Genomic DNA, 18,038 nt, shown 5'->3' on the forward strand with positions numbered 1-18,038 from the left:
ATTTGAAGTAATCTTTCCTACAGTTATTCCGCTTGTATTTGGTAGAAGCTTCTTCATATAATACTTAAAATTGCGAGGCAGATTGATCATTTTCCTTCGCCTTTCGGGAATAGCATCGATTCAACACACTGAAAATCCACGCCTCACAAACCTGTCAGTAAGTTGGGAATACTGTTATTAAAAAATATTACAACAATACCCTATTAATTTTTATAGAAATTGATATGTAATTATCATCATATAAAATTAATAATTAAATATTATTAAATAATTTAATATATTTAATTAAATTATTATCTAATATTTTTTAGTTATTAATTTTATATAAATAATTACATATAATTTTTTACAATTAATTTTGAACCTAGATCAATTTATGTAGTATTTATATTTATGAATTCAATTTTTATGAATTATCAAAATAAATATTTCTATACCACTGTTTAATATTTTTTGTTAACTATTTTTTAATTTTTAAATTTATTAAAATATTAATGTATTTAGACAAAGTAAATAGACTAAATACATTAATTTTTAATAAATTTTAATTTTTGTTGTAGAAAGAAAAGGTAAAATACTATATGACAAAAGAATATTTATTTTTTGAATCTCGCTAGGGAGGCAATGAAGTATTTGTACAATGTGTACAATGAACTATTTATTTGTCCCAATATGAGTTAAAAAATGAACATTTAGGATAAAATACTACTAATTTCTCAAACACAATACACTAATACTATCTAGAATAACTATTTAAGTACTAGAGATAATAAACATCTGATATTCTATTAAATCGAACATTCCTAAACCATCATTGTACACAACTACACATTACACAAATACTCCATTAGTTCTCTATACTTCCTCTTATTTTTTATTTATGTTGCTCTATTTATTTTTTATGTTATATCATATATGTATTGAACAACTTCGTTCTTCTTATTATTGATTTAAAATTGCTATGTTCATATAAAAAATTAATTATGATATATTTGTAATTTTGTATATAAATATTTATATTTTATATAGATGGTTGATTTTTTTTAAAGCTTGCCATTTGTTAGTAATAGTATTTATATGTGAGGGCAATAAATACCAATTATTAACATCTACATCGAATGGTAGCGTTTCGCCGCGTAAGTGGTGAATTGCCGGCGGCATCCCTGGTCCTATAAAAGGCCTCCTCGTAGCTACAAATCTCAGTTTTATATATAAAATTACATATACATGCATATCGCTCCTAAAATCACCGTTAAATAAACCATTCACCTAACACATACATATATCTATGGCTGCGGCTAGCAGTTCCAAACCACCCATCTCTGTTCGATTATGGCAGCCACCGGAAACATGGTCGTCATCAGTGTCACGTGTCCCCACGTGCTACCGCTTCTGGAATCCGGGTTCAACAACGGGCAGCAGGTTGGGGTTGGGGTACATGCTGGAGAAGAGGAAAAAGAAGGCAGAGTGGTTTGTGAGAGGGTGCGGTTGTGGAGAGGGAAGAAGAAGAGAGGAGAAAGAAGAAGAAGTAGGAGACGAACAGTTCGTGAAGGTTCTCCGTGAAGCACAGCCTTACATATCTGTTCATAGGGACAGCGTCTTCGTTCTTGTCATTTCCGCAGAAATTGTTGATAGTCCATACTTGGACCCCATTCTCAAGGTACACACTACACTACACTCTCTGTTTTTCATTTCTGTTCTTTCATTTCTCCAGGATTTCTAGAATATCTGGACTCTCTTCTTTCTTCCGCAAATTTAAATTTTAACCCAGAAATTTCAAGCTCCATTTTTGTGTGTGTGTTTTTTTAAAAAATAAAAAAAAATATGAAAGTAGAAGCCAGAATCGTGGGACTATTGGGACTTGGGAGTTGCGGAGCATATTTCGATAGGAACATAGTAGATGCCAAATGGTTTGTGCAGGTGAGTAGTTGAGTTCCTAAAATACATATTTTAAGGGAAAAAAATTAATGAAGAGCCAATTTGTTTGGAAAAACCTTATGCTTTTCCACTACCATTAAGAAAAATAAACAATAAAAATAAATAAATAAATAAGAAGATTGGTTTGATCTTACCATTATGGTGGTTACTGGAGTCCTGATGGGAAAAAAGGAATGATTTGATGAAGGGAGGGGGAACCGGGGAAGGTTGTTTTTTGTGGAGGCCATTGGTAATGCCACCTGGGCAATGACTGTATTCGGATTATTCATTTGTATTGAATTGATGATTGATGAAGCCATGGGCCTCATCATCAATTCCTCATATAGTAACAGTCGCAGCTTATGATTTCTTCTTAATTTGATACATGTCATATTATTTCATACTTTTAATTGTAGTAGTTTATACTTTATTATAATGCTTATACTAATATTTTAAGTTTAGGTTTACCACGTTTCTTTCTTTGTTTAAAACACACATTTTATAACAGTATTTGTGGGTTTTATAAATGTTACGTATATCATATCCTAATTTTGGCTTCGTGAGTTTTCGAAATTGTCGCGTATTTGTGTTTGTATTATAGCATTCGTGTTATGTGTATGGCTGGATTTCATAGTTCTAATAAAATTTTAGGCCAATTGTGCTTAATTTATTTTTTATAGTAATTTTTAAATATTTTAAAATGTTTCATTTTTATATTTTTAAATTTAAAATTAATTATTTAATTTTTTTAATAATTAAGCAATAATTTTTAGAGATCACAGCAAACACCAAAATTTTATCTTCATAAATTAAAACCAATTTCTTTGCCAGCCTTTTTTGTTTCTGACTCAGCTTACGCCGTTAAACTTTGCTCCACGGTGATGATAAAGATGAGGGAAGAAATCAGAATTGACTAATTGAGAGAGACAGGGAAACATGTGTCGCTCGTAGTTTCATGCTCTCATTAATATTTGTCTGTATGCGGGACGCACAAAACATTGTGAGTTGCAAGAATTCGTAGTAGAAGGGAACAAGGGTCTATTTGGATTTATTTTGAGTGTTTCTAACTTGTAATTTTACAAGAAAAAATGAAGAAATTAAAAAAAAAAACAGCATTTGTTATTTTTTTATCATTAAAAGAAAAAGTGAAAAAGGGCTAAATTTTTTTAATACAGGAAGAAACCTTGGTGTTCTTTTATCAATCTACAAAAAATAAACAGTGAAAAAGATGATAAATTGTGATCTGTTAATTTCTGAGATTTCTTAAGAGTTTAAATATTTTTATTTATAAGAGAAAATCTCTTGGTCTCTTACCAAGTTTCTTCCTACTTTTTTAAGCTAAAAAAACCCAATAAGTCGTGAAAGAGGACTACAAAAAAAGTCAAACACAAATTATTCGGAGAGAATGAGTACTATAATGGTTAAAATACCTTTTTTATCCCCGGTTTTCTATGATTATTACAGATTAACCCTTTCTTCGTTCACCGTTGTGTTCCAAACCAACGGTGGCTGTCAACCTGTTTCACCAACTGCAAAGTACAATTTGGTGTTTGAATCTCTTCTATGGCGGCTTCCTTGTACAACTCCACCTGCTGCATATCCCTTCCAAACCCTACCAAACACACACGCTCTTTCTATCACCACTTCTCTTTCATTTCCCACCCACACCCAAACCTCACAAATCCTCTCTCCTTGGTGGCCGGTAACCGAGAGAGAGGAATAACAATCTCACCGAAATGCAGTGTGCTCAAAGACGAAGGAGTGAATGGGAGTGCGGAGGAGGAGAGCTACAACTATGAGGAGGACAAGCAATTCGTGCGGTGGTTCCGGGAAGCATGGCCTTACTTGTGGGCATATCGCGGTGGCACATTTGTTGTCATTATTTCCGGCGAAATCGTTGATAGTCCTTTCCTGGATCCCGTTATCAAGGCACGATGAGTTTTTCTGTGTGTGTTCTGGTGGTGTTAACTCATGCACATGAGATGTTTGTTTTTTTGCTGTCATCATGTTTGGGTCAATGAATTGAAGCTGGGCATCATTTAAACATTGTGTGTCTGTTTGCAGGATATAGCTTTTCTTCATCACCTTGGAATCCGGTTTGTTCTTGTACCAGGGACCCATGCTCAAATTGATCAGCTTTTGTATGAGAGAGGTTAGTCACAATATAGTTATTTGGTTAAAGCACATGTTATCTAAATGCACGCATAATAATCATGGGATATTGTGAAAATATATGTTACTTGCCAAAACCCTCTCTTGTTTTTTCCTCAATAAGCAAAATAGGTAAAAAAAAAAAGTTGTTATTTTGAGCATGGTTCCACGGCTACTGAATACTGATCTTCTTGTGTTTGTAGGGAGTGAGCCTAAGTACGTTGGTAGGTATAGAATAACTGATGATGAATCTCTAGCTGCTGCAATGGAGGCGGCTGGGAAAATAAGGCTGCTGTTAGAAGCAAAGCTTTCACCTGGACCCGCCATCTGCAATATCCGCAGGCATGGTGACAATAGTCGTTGGCACGAAGTTGGTGTCAGTGTTGCCAGTGGTAACTTTCTTGCAGCCAAGGTTTGAATTTTGTGGCTTACTTTTCAAAGTAGCAATGATCATTTGAAATTGATCCTCTCTTTCTGTTATCACTATGTTGGAGAGTCTTGTTATTTTTGTATTTATTCCTTTTGGCAGAGAAGAGGGGTTGTCAATGGAATTGATTTTGGGGCAACCGGGGAAGTTAAAAAGGTAGATGCATCTCGAATGCGTGAGAGGCTTGATGGTGGTTGTGTTGTTATTTTAAGCAACTTGGGCTACTCCAGCTCTGGAGAAGTACTAAATTGCAAGTATGCTTTAGAGTTTCTGATGATTACTTTCTTCAACTGGCTTTTGACAATTGCATGCTAATATATATGCCGTCTTTATAACAGTTTTTTTTCTGGGTAATTTCTGGTTTTTCATGTTTTTTTGAGTATCAATCTTATGCTATTTTATGCTTACTTGTTGCAGAGACTGATGCTCAATGTTTTATGCCTTTATTTTATACGTTCAACCAGACTTCTTTTATCAATATTGTGCAAAACATTTTTTTACGGTTATCTTTTAAGAATTGGGCATAGGAATAGATCTGAACAAACGGGCTCATCAGAGTATAGAACTAAAAGAATTTGCAATAATCTGCTTCTTAGGAGAAAGAATAAGATATATTGTCATTCAGTTCATTAGTTGGTGAAATAGTTTGATTGGTAGTACCTCGTTACTTGAGATTTGTGAAAGAAAAAAATATTGATTATGTACCAGTACATAGATTTTAGTGATGCCATTTCTTTTGGACTTCCACCTGTGCCAATGTGTTCTTTCTTTTTGTTGGATTTGTTCCGATCATCCTACAGAGAAAGAAAACATAAAGAGAAGTGGGTAACAGAATCCATGTGTAAATCACCTGCTTCTTTTTCTTGTATGAATATTAGAGCTGCTGGACTTATTATGTTTCCCTTTTATTCAATTAAGAGTCTGACAAATGCTTATATTTATTAACTTTTTTTTCTCTCTTTTATTGTCTATAGCACCTACGAAGTTGCAACAGCTTGTGCCTTGGCTATTGGAGCAGACAAGCTAATATGCATTATAGATGGTCCAATACTCGATGAGAGTGGACGCCTAATTCGTTTCTTGCCTGTTCAAGAAGCAGACATGTTAATTCGTAAACGGGCAGAGCAAAGTGAAATAGCTGCTAACTATGTGAAAGCTGTTGACGTTGAAGGTTTCAACTCTTTCGAGCATAGCAATATTAATGGGACAGCCCAATCTTCAACCAATGGCAAACCTTTTACTGGGTTGAATAATGCAACCTTTCATAATGGTGTTGGTTTTGACAATGGAAATGGTCTAGGGTTTGGGGAGCAAGGTTTTGCTATTGGAGGTCAAGAGCGACTTAGTCGAATGAATGGTTACCTGTCAGAATTGGCTGCTGCAGCTTTTGTTTGCAGAGTGAGTCCATAATGCACCTCTGTCTTTCTATATTGAGCACAGTAGTTGTGCTTATTTAAGTCTATATTACATTACATCTTGAGTAACCTAAGGTCTGAATGTTTTAGTTTATTTCAAGCATTGTTTGACACAAATGTTTATCTCTCCCTCTCTCTCCTAAAATCTACACTCTATATAGCCTTTGAATATTTGCAAATGACTAATTTCTCAATATATGGGCTTAAGTGACTATTTCTAACAATGGACTGTTTCCAAGTATAATTTCTCTTGAATGACATAATTTGGTGTTAACATCATATTTCTGAAACATTCTCTAAAAAATGTCATTATCTTTACGAGATAATTGATTTTACAATTGTTATTCGTGAGCATGTGTGAGAACAAAAGCAGTTTCAAAATCCCGACAAGACCAACATACAGATGGTCTTCATCTGTTTCTTCTACCATACTGTCATGAAGAACCGTATAGCTTTTTATCTACAAATATTTCTATCATATAGTGGATAGAATAACTGGAATTTGGATTTCTTTGAGAAGTTTCTGGTTGAAATAATGGCTATGCTTTCAAATCTCATCTGATACATGTTTCAGAAGTATGTTGCTTATAGTAGTGTCTGCCATTTTTCAGGGTGGTGTTCAAAGAGTTCACTTGTTGGATGGCACTATTGGTGGAGTTTTGTTGTTGGAATTGTTTAAAAGAGATGGCATGGGAACAATGGTAGCTAGGTAAGCAGTTTTTGCTGTTCTTTCCAGAAAACAGTTTGCTATGATTGTGAACTTTGTAGAATATTTGGTTGCAGAAATTGACTTTCGGTTTTGGTGCTTTTAAATTCAATTATATCCTTGAGTTATATTTCAACTGTTATAGCCATGGTTCAAGAATAGTTGGCATACCAGTTGATTTCTTACTGCTGTCTGCATAGGGTCAAATCGGTAAGATAGAGGCTTTTTCTAATAACATGGTCAGCATAGGGTTTTAGGGTTTGTTGAGATTCTTGTTGTCCAAGGCAGTAAGGCTGTAAATATGTGGGCTGGATTTGAACTCCATCTGTCCACAATCTTATGCAACCATTGGCTATAAAAAAAGACTGAATGATTAAGTAAAACAAGTTAACAAATTGACCTCATCAGTGTAAATTCTAGAGCACCTTGCTTGTTGTGTTTCGTAAGTTACAGACCATACCACTAGGAAAACATTACATGTTTGAAGTATATTTTCTTTTCATTTGTGTCTAAACCCAAAATTCAATGAATGCCAAATTCTGACATTCATGGAATTTCCTACATTCCTTGCAGTTGCAATATACTATCTGCATCAGCGCGGCAGATTATTCGTGATGTTTTACTTGAAAGACGTTTTTCATTTTCCTATCCGTCATTTACAATTTGCAGTGACCTATACGAAGGCACTCGGATGGCACAGATAACGGATCTTGCTGGAATAAAACAAATCATTCAGCCTTTGGAGGCATCTGGCATATTAGTGAAGCGGACTGATGAAGAGGTTTGCATAGTTGCACTTGTGCCATTTGTGGTGATCATAGTTTACATGGTCTAGTAGTAATTTTATATAAAAGCCTCATTTTTACTATTTCCTGGTTCTAGCTACTAAAAGCGCTGGATTCCTTCGTTGTCGTTGAAAGAGAAGGTCAAATAATTGCTTGTGCTGCACTTTTTCCTTACTTTGAGGAGAAGTGTGGCGAGGTTGCAGCTATTGCAGTATCTCCTGATTGTCGAGGCCAAGGACAAGGAGACAAAGTGCTTGGTATGCTATTTCTTCTATGGTTGATGATTTAGCTTGAAGCTTGATAGATGACCATTCACTATATAAAGATCATATTTGATATTATAATAATAATAATAAACTTAAATTAGGAATACGACTATATATTATATATATTCATGATTATTTCACATTTGATGTTTGGCTGGAAACTCCATATTGATTGTATTATCAATATTAGTGATAGACTGATAGGTACAGGTAATTAACTCCTTCAGATACAATATTTTTATTAAGTATAACCAAGTTTTAAACGTTTGTGTTAAGAAGATGCTTTTGAGCAACTGTTCTTAGTTGATGGTCGTTGATGGCAAAGTAGGAGTTGAGTACGTGTTGTTTGAGTTCTTTTCTTTGTTGTGTTGAATTCTTTCCTTAAAAAAAGAACTATGTATTTGATTATATGATGAAATACAATGCAGATTATATCGAGAAGAAAGCATCATCGCTTGGATTGAATAAGCTTTTCCTACTTACTACTCGGACGGCAGATTGGTAAGTACCTTCTCCAATAGAGTTCCTAAATTGATTATTGTGTATAGTAGTTGTTTTGGTTTATTGCTGTACTATTTTCATGGCAGCCTTTCTAAATAACAGTATTCCCAACTTGCTGACAGGTTTGTGAGGCGTGGATTTTCAGAGTGTTCAATCGATGCTATTCCCGAAAGGCGAAGGAAAATGATCAATCTGTCTCGCAATTCCAAGTATTATATGAAGAAGCTTCTACCAAATACAAGCGGAATAACTGTAGGAAAAATTACTGCAAATTAGCCCACTTTCTTTTCCTGCAAGATGTTAGGCACTTACTAGATAATAATAATTAGTAATAATCTATATCGTATGGTAGATGGAAATTCAGTATATGTAACAGGTCTTCTCCATGTATCCCTTAGTTTTCCATTGATATTCACTGTTAGTATTTAATATTTAATTATTTATATTCAATAACCCTAATTTAGCCTTAAATCCCGTATTACCCAGAAGCCAGAATTCAACTAAACGCAATTACTATCAGCCTTCCAGCGTGGTTTAGATTTGCTTACGTAAACGTATGCGGTTATTGGGTAAAACCGTTTCTAAGGTCGCAATCCAATTTGGAAGATGTTTTGATTCTTCGACCAAATATATTGTCCTACGTTTTCTCTTAGGATAAAGAAATTAAATCAATGCATATGTCATGACCAATGGTTCAATTAAATACAAAATTGGGCAAAAGTTGAAAGGATAGTGCAATTCGATTACCAAGATTAACTGATGAATATCACGAGCAAATATATAAAAACTAGAAGCATGGATGAATACGCTCCTTCTGCACGATTGATAACGTGTACTTGTAAACTTTGAATTTCGGAGACATTGACTGTGAACCCTAGCAATGGCGGATGGTATTCCAGTTCCAGTATCAAATGATGTCAAGAGGAAGTTAATGGGGATCACTACGAATGACACAACAATCAGTTCCAGATTGCCGACATTAGTTCATTACAGCATCGAGGGAGGCAAATCAGAGAGGTAAGCTAGAGTAATGGAAGACCAGTCATTTATTTTTATAAGGAATTCATGTTTAAAATTTCTTTTCCAAGAAAATACGCAAGAGAGAAAACATCTTGCTTGACATGGGAGCTCGTTAACAGAGAACCCGTAAATAGTAACAGGACTAGGCACGAACAAGAGCCAATAAATTACTGCTCCGAATCAGGTTTGGTGGGTAGACCTTTCCACTTAAAATTGTCTGCATATGCTTTAACCTGCAAGCACCAGTGATCGTTAAAAGAGCTGTTTTATGTAGTGCACATGCATTTTCCAATAAATTTTACCACATTATAAATGAAAGACCTCTCCTAAAAAAGAAGCACCTCTTTCTACATTTTTTCTTCGAATTTTTGTAAGGAAAATCAACTTGTTTGCCTTAGGAAATATGTTATTTTTTAAAAATTATCATTTATAACTCACTTTTGGTAAACACTAAAAGGCTAAAAGGTACTGCGCTTAACAGGACTATTTTGAAGTTCTTCGCACATCAACCCAACACATTCATTTACTAGTGCTGGTATGTTGAAGAAAACCAAGGAGAATAGTTGATGATAATCAGATAGTAAAATTAGCAGGAACCACCAACGTGACAAACACCAAGCACAAATAAAAGTAGTGAAAGGAACTAAAATTGGTAGTCATAAACACAAATGGTCAAAGAAGCTCAAACCTTCAACAATGGTGTGTGTGGCTTCTTGACCTGCATCAAGTACATAGCTTTTGTTAATTACACTTACTTTTGAAGGGGAAAAAGGAGCACAGCTCAAGGAATAACTGATGCATCAAATATTAAACAGGTGGATTTACCTGATTAGTAACACAATTCTTGAAATAACATAAATATCAAAAGATCTTATTCTAATGGAATTATGTAAATGTATGCCATCTATTAAATAACAAAATTACAATCATCTGAAAAACAAGAGATACTACATACTAGTTCTTCTGACTTAAAAATTAAAATGCATTAGTAAGAATTTATGAATTAATATTTCATACACAATATGATAGCGTATCTTGATAATCACATGTATAAACCATAACAAATAACACCCTGAAGGCAAAACTCAGAAGCCAAAGATATGAAAGTCACCCAAAAATTGTACATTTACACATACCACATACTCCCAGCCATGTCTCTCAGCAAATTCCTTGGCTGATTCTTCATTATCAAAATACAGGGCAGAATCGCCAACATGGGCATAGGGGTCTCCAGTTGATGTCCAGCCCATCAATGGATTCTCCCACCTATAAACACATTATTGATAATGACAGGTCTATGAGACATCATTAGTAATTAGGAAAGGACCATTGATTAATCAAGTGATAAGATCAGTTGGAAAGGTTTATATTCAGCATCATATGGCAAGATTGGTAGTAATCCATCAAACTTAAAGTTAATCAATAACTAGTGTTATTCAAGGATGTCCAACAACATCAGTGAACTGAAATACGTTTCATATGAACATCTTTGCAAATTGCCATGGGGAAGGAAATGCCAATGACAACATAAGCTTTATCAGAAATTTGTGAAAATATTTGAAGGATATATATCTGATGAGTATTCAGAAATCAAAATCCAGGCTTGCTACCTGACAGACTATGTCGAAGGAAAGTTAAAGAAGAAAAATAAATATATGACCCAGGTTTTGAAAAATAATAAATAGTGAACAAGCAATGAGATAAAAAGAAAACGCACTTTTGGGTTGACAAAAAGTTAATCTTCCACCTTCCAACCTTCCCAGATCCTTGTTGAGTAGCAGTTCTAGCAGGAGAGTAAATTACAACCTGCACCACATTACAGCTATAAGGCATGTGACTAATTGAATTTCAGTTGCTTGCAAGAAACAGAGAGAGAAGGAATATCTATTGATGTTTCCATATTTTTAAAACTTTCAAGTTCGACATTCGCCTCACAAATATGGCCTCAAGCAAATTAAGCTAAAAGCCAATACACTATCATGCTAATACTATGCAAGTGAAAACGCCGCTATATCGCAAGCTAAAATTAAAATCTTTGTTCAACCTAGGATCATTTAATAGACAACCACCATCAATTACAATGGTTCGAACACAGTAAAAAAATCTTCCAATTCAATGCGGTGATCCAATGACAGCTGAAATAAGGCACTTATGAACCTTGACGAGATAACCAAGAATCTCTAGGTTAAATCTGCATAGCATAAAACGGGGGAAGAAAGAAAAGAAAGAGGGTATTCATTCTAAAATTACCAAAGCTGCGATTATGCGTGGTACATGAATAATTGCACCCAATAAGATTAGGTTAAGAATGGAATAGAGAAGAATACCCTACGACGAAGGTGATCGTCGGGAATACCGGAAACCAATCCGATCTCGCCTGGTTTGGGCTTCTCCACCAACGCGTCGGAGGAGAATGGACGCAATGCGCCTCCCAAAACGGTGCGTAGGCCACAGCCATGGCTCGCCGCACGTTGCACAGAGTATGCCATTCTTCGGTGCTGTCTCCTCAGTTACTTCGATTTTTGTTTGATTCTCTGCGAAAAAGAGAGTTGCGAAATCAACACAAAATTCGCACCCGTGTGGGATTTACCGTTTGGCGTGAATTTACGTATTCTAGCCCTCCCACTTCTTCATATTTGAAGAATGGACCCTCCAATTTTGGGTATTTCCTGGTTCACCGCCTGGGGTAATGGAAGCTTCTCGAAACCAGGTTCTGTACCACTATGATTTATTAATTTAATCGAACTTTAAAAATTCAATCAAATTCATAAATAATATCGGGTGAAGACTCATGGGTGGATATTTATGAATAGTTAAGAATTTTTAGATAATTTAATAAATTTGATTAAATTATAATTTAATAATTTTTAATTATTAATTTTATATGAATACAAGTATATAATGATACAAGTGAATTTTTATTATAATATAGTAATTTATAAAATATGAATATTTTGCTGTGTGTTTGTATGACATTTATTGGTATTCATTCAAAATTTATGTCTTTTTGTCTAATACTATTTTAATAGAAAATAAAAAAATAATATTTTTGACACAATATTAATTTATACTCGTCTAATATATATATTTTAAGTTTAATTGTGTCTTAATAAAAAAATAATAAATTTTCATCAAAGATAATGTGTTTAATCTTATACTTAGCATATATTTTTAATATTAAAATATTGTTATAATTTATTTAAAAAAATATTTTATATTACACATATATATCCTATCTCGTACATCATAAATAATAACTAAATTTCATTGAATTATATTATTATGAAAATAATTTAATTGTTATATCATAAAATTTTAATTATTTTATTATAAAAAAATATTTAATTAATATAATGTCTGATTTTTTTAAAAAGATGTAAAATAATATATTTAAGAATTTATTTATTTTGTGTCTTATGAAATATATTAATATTATAAATTAAAAATATAAGAAAATAATTTTTTAATATATTTATTTTGTATTTATTTATTTGTTTATTAATTTTCTAATATTTATGAAGCTATTTTCTTGTACAATATATAAAAATAATAACTATTATAAAGTTATTTTATATACTAAAAAAGTTTTAAACTCGACCATTTATTTTAAACATTCTTTGATTCATTGAAGAATCAAGAATTATCACCCTGTCTTAAATGGATACATAATAATTAACATATTTAAAAATAATTTCTAATTTGTTCATATAAAAAAGGTATATAAATAAGGTATAATTTGGTTCACTTTCAAAATTCAAATCACTCTGAATAGTTAATACGATAAATATTTGTCAGTATTTTTTTGTTCTGCTTTCGCATTGGACTCCAATCCCATAATGGAATTTCACAAAGTGAAAAGGACTATTTGAGCAATTCCAAAAATATTGAGCTCCAAGTCTTTTTCTTGTTCTGGTTTTTGTTTATTCTTTTCCCTCTCTGAAAAGAACACACAAAATATAAAGGGTATTTCTTTTTTTTCTGGTACATCTCGTTCTTCTCAACTTCGTCTTGAAACATTTGGTGTCAAATTCGATTCTTTGGACGTAAAAACATTCGATTTTTTCCCCAAATCTCACAAGCACCCGGTGATTCTCTCGTGCGTTGCACCTTAGTTCGCCGATTCTTCCTTCAATTTCGTCCCAATTTTTCTCAATTAAAGCTGTTAAAATTAATGCTATTTTTCTTGCAAGGTCAGTGAACTTTATGCTAGTTACGTATCGGTGATTTACTGATTATTTTCCTCTTTTATATTGTTTTTCTTGAAATTTTACTAAATGTGCACATATTTATGTGTTTATGCATGTTTGAGCTGAAAAGCATTTTTTTATGGTGGTTCTTCTTTTTCTTTTCTTGATACATCGTTGTCATTGTGCTTTTTTTAATTCAAACTGCCAAAATTGAACATTTATCTGCATAATGAATTTTAGAAATGAGAAGATAGCATCATGTGGTTTCAATTTGAGATGATACAGTATTCTTCTGATAATTCCACACTGATAATATGAGTTGTAATTGATTGTTTATCATCAAGGTTATCAATTGGCATGTAGTTATAACAATTTGTGTGTCCATATTTGTAGTTTTATGTTACCATTTTAAAGGCCTAATCTATTGAGTTATTTGAAGGATCATGTGCTTACTACTTGTCTTATAACGTTGTTTGTAGGTCCATAACTATCAGATTTTTCTTGTTTGAGGATGGACATGCTGAAAACAGCTGCACCCAATTTTGATTTCTTCCTTCAGAGTTAAAATCAAAGATTACACTTTTCGGAAAGTGCTGTTGAGTTCTTGTAATGGGTGCACCTAAGCAGAAATGGACTGCAGAAGAAGAAGCAGCGCTCAAAGCTGGAGTAGTCAAACATGGGGCTGGAAAATGGCGCACAATACTTACAGACCCAGAGTTTAGTGCAATTCTGCGCATGCGATCAAATGTAGATCTCAAGGTATTATGTAGTTTTATGTCAAGGGCCAAGCATGTTGTGGGAAGTGTTAAATAGGGAGTCTTATTATTATATCTGATTTGAAAGGTTACAAAGGCACTTGTCAATGACCATAAGTCTATTGAATCATAAGAAATAATTTCAGTGTCATTTACTTTGCTAAAATTGTCTAATCTGAGGCATGCTCAGATGTATTTTTATGAATGCTTTGAACTGTGAACAGGACAAATGGAGGAATATAAATGTGACAGCAATATGGGGATCCAGGCAGAAAGCAAAGCTTGCCCTAAAAAAGAACCTACCAATTCCCAAAATTGACTGTAACCACATGGCCATAAGTACTGTAGTTCAACGGGATGAAGTTGCTGATTATAAGCCTCTGGCAATTGCTGGTGGAGCATCACAATCTGCTAATTCAAAAGAACACATATCAAGGTTACAGAACTTCTTATTAAATTTCTCTGGCATTTACACTTAAAAGAAGATGATGCTTGGTTGCTTTGGATTTGATCTTGTTTATTTAATTGCATATGGATAAACATATTATAATTGTAAAATAAGGTCCCTTGCAGATGATTAATTACTTCTAGAATTTCATAAGTAATGTGCTGGTATACTAAGAATTTAAATGGATAAAAAGAAGACCAAGTTGCAAGCAGTTGCTACTATTTTCATGTAGCTGGGTATCCAATACTTTGATTCATCATTACTATATTGAATTTTATGTCATCTCTTATTTAAGCATGGCAATGATAAATTATATGATTTAATTGTCAGATGTTCCAATTGCAATTTGACATAGCTGATTAATCCTTATATTCTGATGATAACCACTGATTATGTTTGTGGTGATTTTGCTAAAATGTTGAAAGTGCTGAAACATAATGTAATGTGATATACTTTTTAATGACAGCAGCAATATGCGTTTTGACAGTGGCAGGTTGGATACTCTCATACTAGAGTCCATTATCAAGTTAAAAGAGCCAAAAGGTTCTGACCGGGCTGCCATTGCTGCTTACATAGAGGTATAATTGTACTTCCATTTATCATTGTAGAATCTAAACTTTTCAAGAAACATGTGGCTTCAAAATGTTAGTGCTTGTGAACTTGAACACCAAAAATTTAACCTAATTGCTGATTTAGTAGACCTTTCTTTTTCAAATTATTTTCTCATGAATTGGTTTACATCTAGTAGTATACCATTTTTTATTCTCGTTTATTCCACTTCAATCAAATAATATCCCTTGAAATATATTCATTTTATATAAAATGATATATGATCAATATGTAATAGATATGTACGCGCATACCAATATGCTTTGGTGATGAGTTTCTAAAATTCCATGTTTGGTGATGCTTCTCTGATAGTTCCATAATATATTGTTGTTAATTACCTGCAGCTCCTAAATTCCTGTCTGCTGAGTTTCTCCCAACCTTTTTCTTTTCCATTAAAACATTTGATTGCTAAGCCTTAACGAGCTGTTAATTTGGTAATCTATAACCTTTATGGTTCCCAAAGTTTAGTTAACTAATCATAATATACTATCTATTGTTTTTTCTTGTCTGTACCATTTCATTCAAAAGTAATTCTGGAAATTTTCGCATCTCAGGATCAATACTCATGTCCTCCGAACCTCAGAAAGTTACTATCAGCAAAACTGAAGCATATGGTAGCAAGTGGCAAGTTAATGAAGGTAACTTCACTCTTAGTTCATGTAGTAGCTAGGTGCATTGAGCTTGGCATTGGAACAAAGGTGGCCAAGAAGCAGCATCCCTGCTTGTGCAGACCTTTGTAATAACAAATAAAGCAGTATTAATCTGGATGATTCTTGGATCATTTATTTGGCCATGTTATGCTAATAACATGTTTTTTTGTTAATGCAATTAATAACTAAGAATAATTTGCACAGAGAAATTAATTCATTATATGTACAGATGCAAGCAGAGACATATTCTCTTGTGACAGTTGAGCTACGTAGTGAAAATTCTATTTCAGTTCATATTTCTTGTCTAATAAACCAATATTTTGTAAGATGAATAATGGGCATGTAATTAAATCTAATACTTGATCAGTTGGAATAGACTACCTTGGACATCCTTTGTTAAAGTATCTATTAAAGCTCGAAGGAAAATTTTACTTTATAGATCAGAGCCTACATTGTATGAGACTGAATGTTGGACAGTAAAAACTAACCAGACAATATGATTAATATTGTTGAGATGAGAATATTACAATAAATGAGTGATCACACAAAATAAGATATAATTAGAAATGAATACAGTAGAAAGTTGAAGTTGCACTTATTGTTGGTTTAGTCATGTGATGAGAAGACCTGTCCAAGCTCCAATTAGGATACTAGATCTAATGGAAGGTAACTCAGTAGGTAGGGTAATGGAAGATGAAGAAAATTCATTGATGAAACTATTAAATTGTACTTAAATTTTAAGGTCTTTATAGATATGATTGATGGTAGGATGCAATGGGATTTTGATCCATGTAGCCAACCCCACTTTGTGGGAAAAGAATTGTTGTATCAGATCCTGAATATAGTATGATCACAGGTAAAGCATAAGTACAGAATTACAGGAAATTCAACAATCTCTGAGAAGAGAAGAGGCTCTTCCTTGTTACTTTTGGAAGGAAGGCCAAAAGATTCCCCCAAATCAGAGAAGACTGATGTCAGCCTCCTTTCAAAATCCCAAATTGATGCAGAGCTATCAAAAATGAAAGGTGTGACAGCTCAAGAGGCAGCGGCTGCAGCTGCAAAAGCAGTTGCAGAAGCTGAAGTTGCCATTGCTGAGGCTGAGGCAGCAGCTAGGGAGGCAGAAGCCGCAGAAGCGGAAGCAGAGGCTGCGCGGGTATTTGCAAAAGCAGCAATGAAAGCACTAAAATGCAAAGCGCTTCATATCTGGTATCTCTCTTTCCAATAATTGATGTCAGCAACTGTGTTGTTTGTTGATTACTTTGTTGGACTATAAGCAAATCTCTAGTCTGCTGCTTTTTTTCCGCAGAATAACATGGGTCTAAGTCTTTGATAAAATTCTTTTCAACTCTGTAATGAAACTCGACACACCCTCACTTGTCTCATTGATATACTCAACACTGTTCACCGTGTAACTGCATGCCAAACTCATTCTATTGTAAAAAGACACAAGTTTTGCTGATTAATGCTAATGAAGGGTTGTCACAAGATCAAATTAGTGTCATGTTGTTCTGATGCCTCCATTAAATTGGCTTGTGTTAGTCCTTTTAGCTAACCAGATTTTATATTTGCCAATGTATGCAGATGGTGATAACACCGACATGGTTGAAATGAGCAGTATATTGGCTTGAAATCATGGTTACAGCTTCCTGCATGTATCTAATTCCTCCTGTACACAAGTTTATTGTTTATTATAATTATTATTTTCCCTGGATAATGATTAATGAGGGTAGGTACAGAGGGAGGAATGCGATAAAATGGTAGTTATTGAGTGTTTGTGTAAGGCCATGATTGACATCTTCATATGGTAAATGAAAGAATACATGTTTTACAGTTTTACTAGTATAATTCCAGTGACATACTTACGCGGATCCTTGTTGTAAGTTGTTGCTACATTTGATTATTATGTTCACATATTTGTTAGGTTAGTCAAAATTATACATCAATTAATGATGATGTTGAGAGAGCTTGTTTTTTTTTTTGGAAGTAGATAATGCGAATGCAACTTGCTGGTTAGATCGTTGGGCATGGTGCACCATTTCAGCCAGCTATATATGTAAGTCTGAAAAAAGATCTTCTAAAGTGACGAAAATTATAAAGAGATAAAATAAAATGATAACCACTATTAAATTTATAATTTTATTATGTGTGATTTTATTATTTTAATTCAAGAGATTAGATTATTATTTTTTTATTTTACTAAT

The 18,038-nt window shown here is 33.5% G+C and overlaps 3 protein-coding genes across 8 annotated transcripts; 2 read left to right on the top strand and 1 right to left on the bottom strand.

Moving 5' to 3' along the window:
* Window positions 1-1,124: 1,124 nt before the first annotated feature.
* LOC130982231 (probable amino-acid acetyltransferase NAGS2, chloroplastic) lies at window positions 1,125-8,653 on the top strand. Of its 4 annotated transcripts, none has more exons than XM_057906131.1 (10): window positions 1,125-1,660; window positions 3,982-4,069; window positions 4,272-4,480; window positions 4,598-4,749; window positions 5,470-5,893; window positions 6,522-6,619; window positions 7,190-7,397; window positions 7,499-7,658; window positions 8,096-8,168; window positions 8,291-8,653. In XM_057906131.1, the coding sequence occupies exons 1-10, from the start codon at window positions 1,289-1,291 to the stop codon at window positions 8,442-8,444; spliced, it is 1,938 nt and encodes a 645-aa protein (XP_057762114.1). In that variant the 5' UTR covers window positions 1,125-1,288; the 3' UTR covers window positions 8,445-8,653. The 4 variants fall into 4 exon arrangements, with proteins under 4 accessions (XP_057762114.1, XP_057762116.1, XP_057762115.1 ...); XM_057906133.1 differs by having other exon boundaries at window positions 1,127-1,660; window positions 7,286-7,397; window positions 8,291-8,652; XM_057906132.1 differs by lacking the exon at window positions 1,125-1,660 and adding an exon at window positions 3,352-3,846 and having other exon boundaries at window positions 8,291-8,652.
* A 463-nt stretch (window positions 8,654-9,116) lies between these two features.
* On the bottom strand, window positions 9,117-11,849 carry LOC130982233 (NADH dehydrogenase [ubiquinone] iron-sulfur protein 4, mitochondrial). Its single transcript, XM_057906136.1, has 5 exons — window positions 11,516-11,849; window positions 10,906-10,994; window positions 10,325-10,454; window positions 9,877-9,906; window positions 9,117-9,421 (listed from the first exon to the last, which is right to left on the bottom strand). Exons 1-5 carry the CDS (start codon window positions 11,675-11,677, stop codon window positions 9,356-9,358), a joined length of 477 nt encoding a protein of 158 aa, XP_057762119.1. The 5' UTR covers window positions 11,678-11,849; the 3' UTR covers window positions 9,117-9,355.
* Window positions 11,850-13,115: 1,266 nt separating this feature from the next.
* LOC130979002 (telomere repeat-binding factor 2-like) lies at window positions 13,116-17,821 on the top strand. Of its 3 annotated transcripts, none has more exons than XM_057902339.1 (7): window positions 13,116-13,378; window positions 13,855-14,134; window positions 14,355-14,566; window positions 15,045-15,156; window positions 15,742-15,825; window positions 16,694-17,043; window positions 17,419-17,821. In XM_057902339.1, coding segments are annotated over exons 2-7 (909 nt in total). In that variant the 5' UTR covers window positions 13,116-13,378; window positions 13,855-13,984; the 3' UTR covers window positions 17,420-17,821. The 3 variants fall into 3 exon arrangements, with proteins under 3 accessions (XP_057758322.1, XP_057758323.1, XP_057758324.1); XM_057902340.1 differs by having other exon boundaries at window positions 13,117-13,378; window positions 15,048-15,156; window positions 17,419-17,817; XM_057902341.1 differs by having other exon boundaries at window positions 13,117-13,378; window positions 15,066-15,156; window positions 17,419-17,816.
* The last annotated feature ends 217 nt before the right edge of the window (window positions 17,822-18,038 follow it).

This window comes from Arachis stenosperma, chromosome 5 (assembly GCF_014773155.1).
Source record: "Arachis stenosperma cultivar V10309 chromosome 5, arast.V10309.gnm1.PFL2, whole genome shotgun sequence".
NCBI classification, from domain to species: domain Eukaryota; kingdom Viridiplantae; phylum Streptophyta; class Magnoliopsida; order Fabales; family Fabaceae; genus Arachis; species Arachis stenosperma.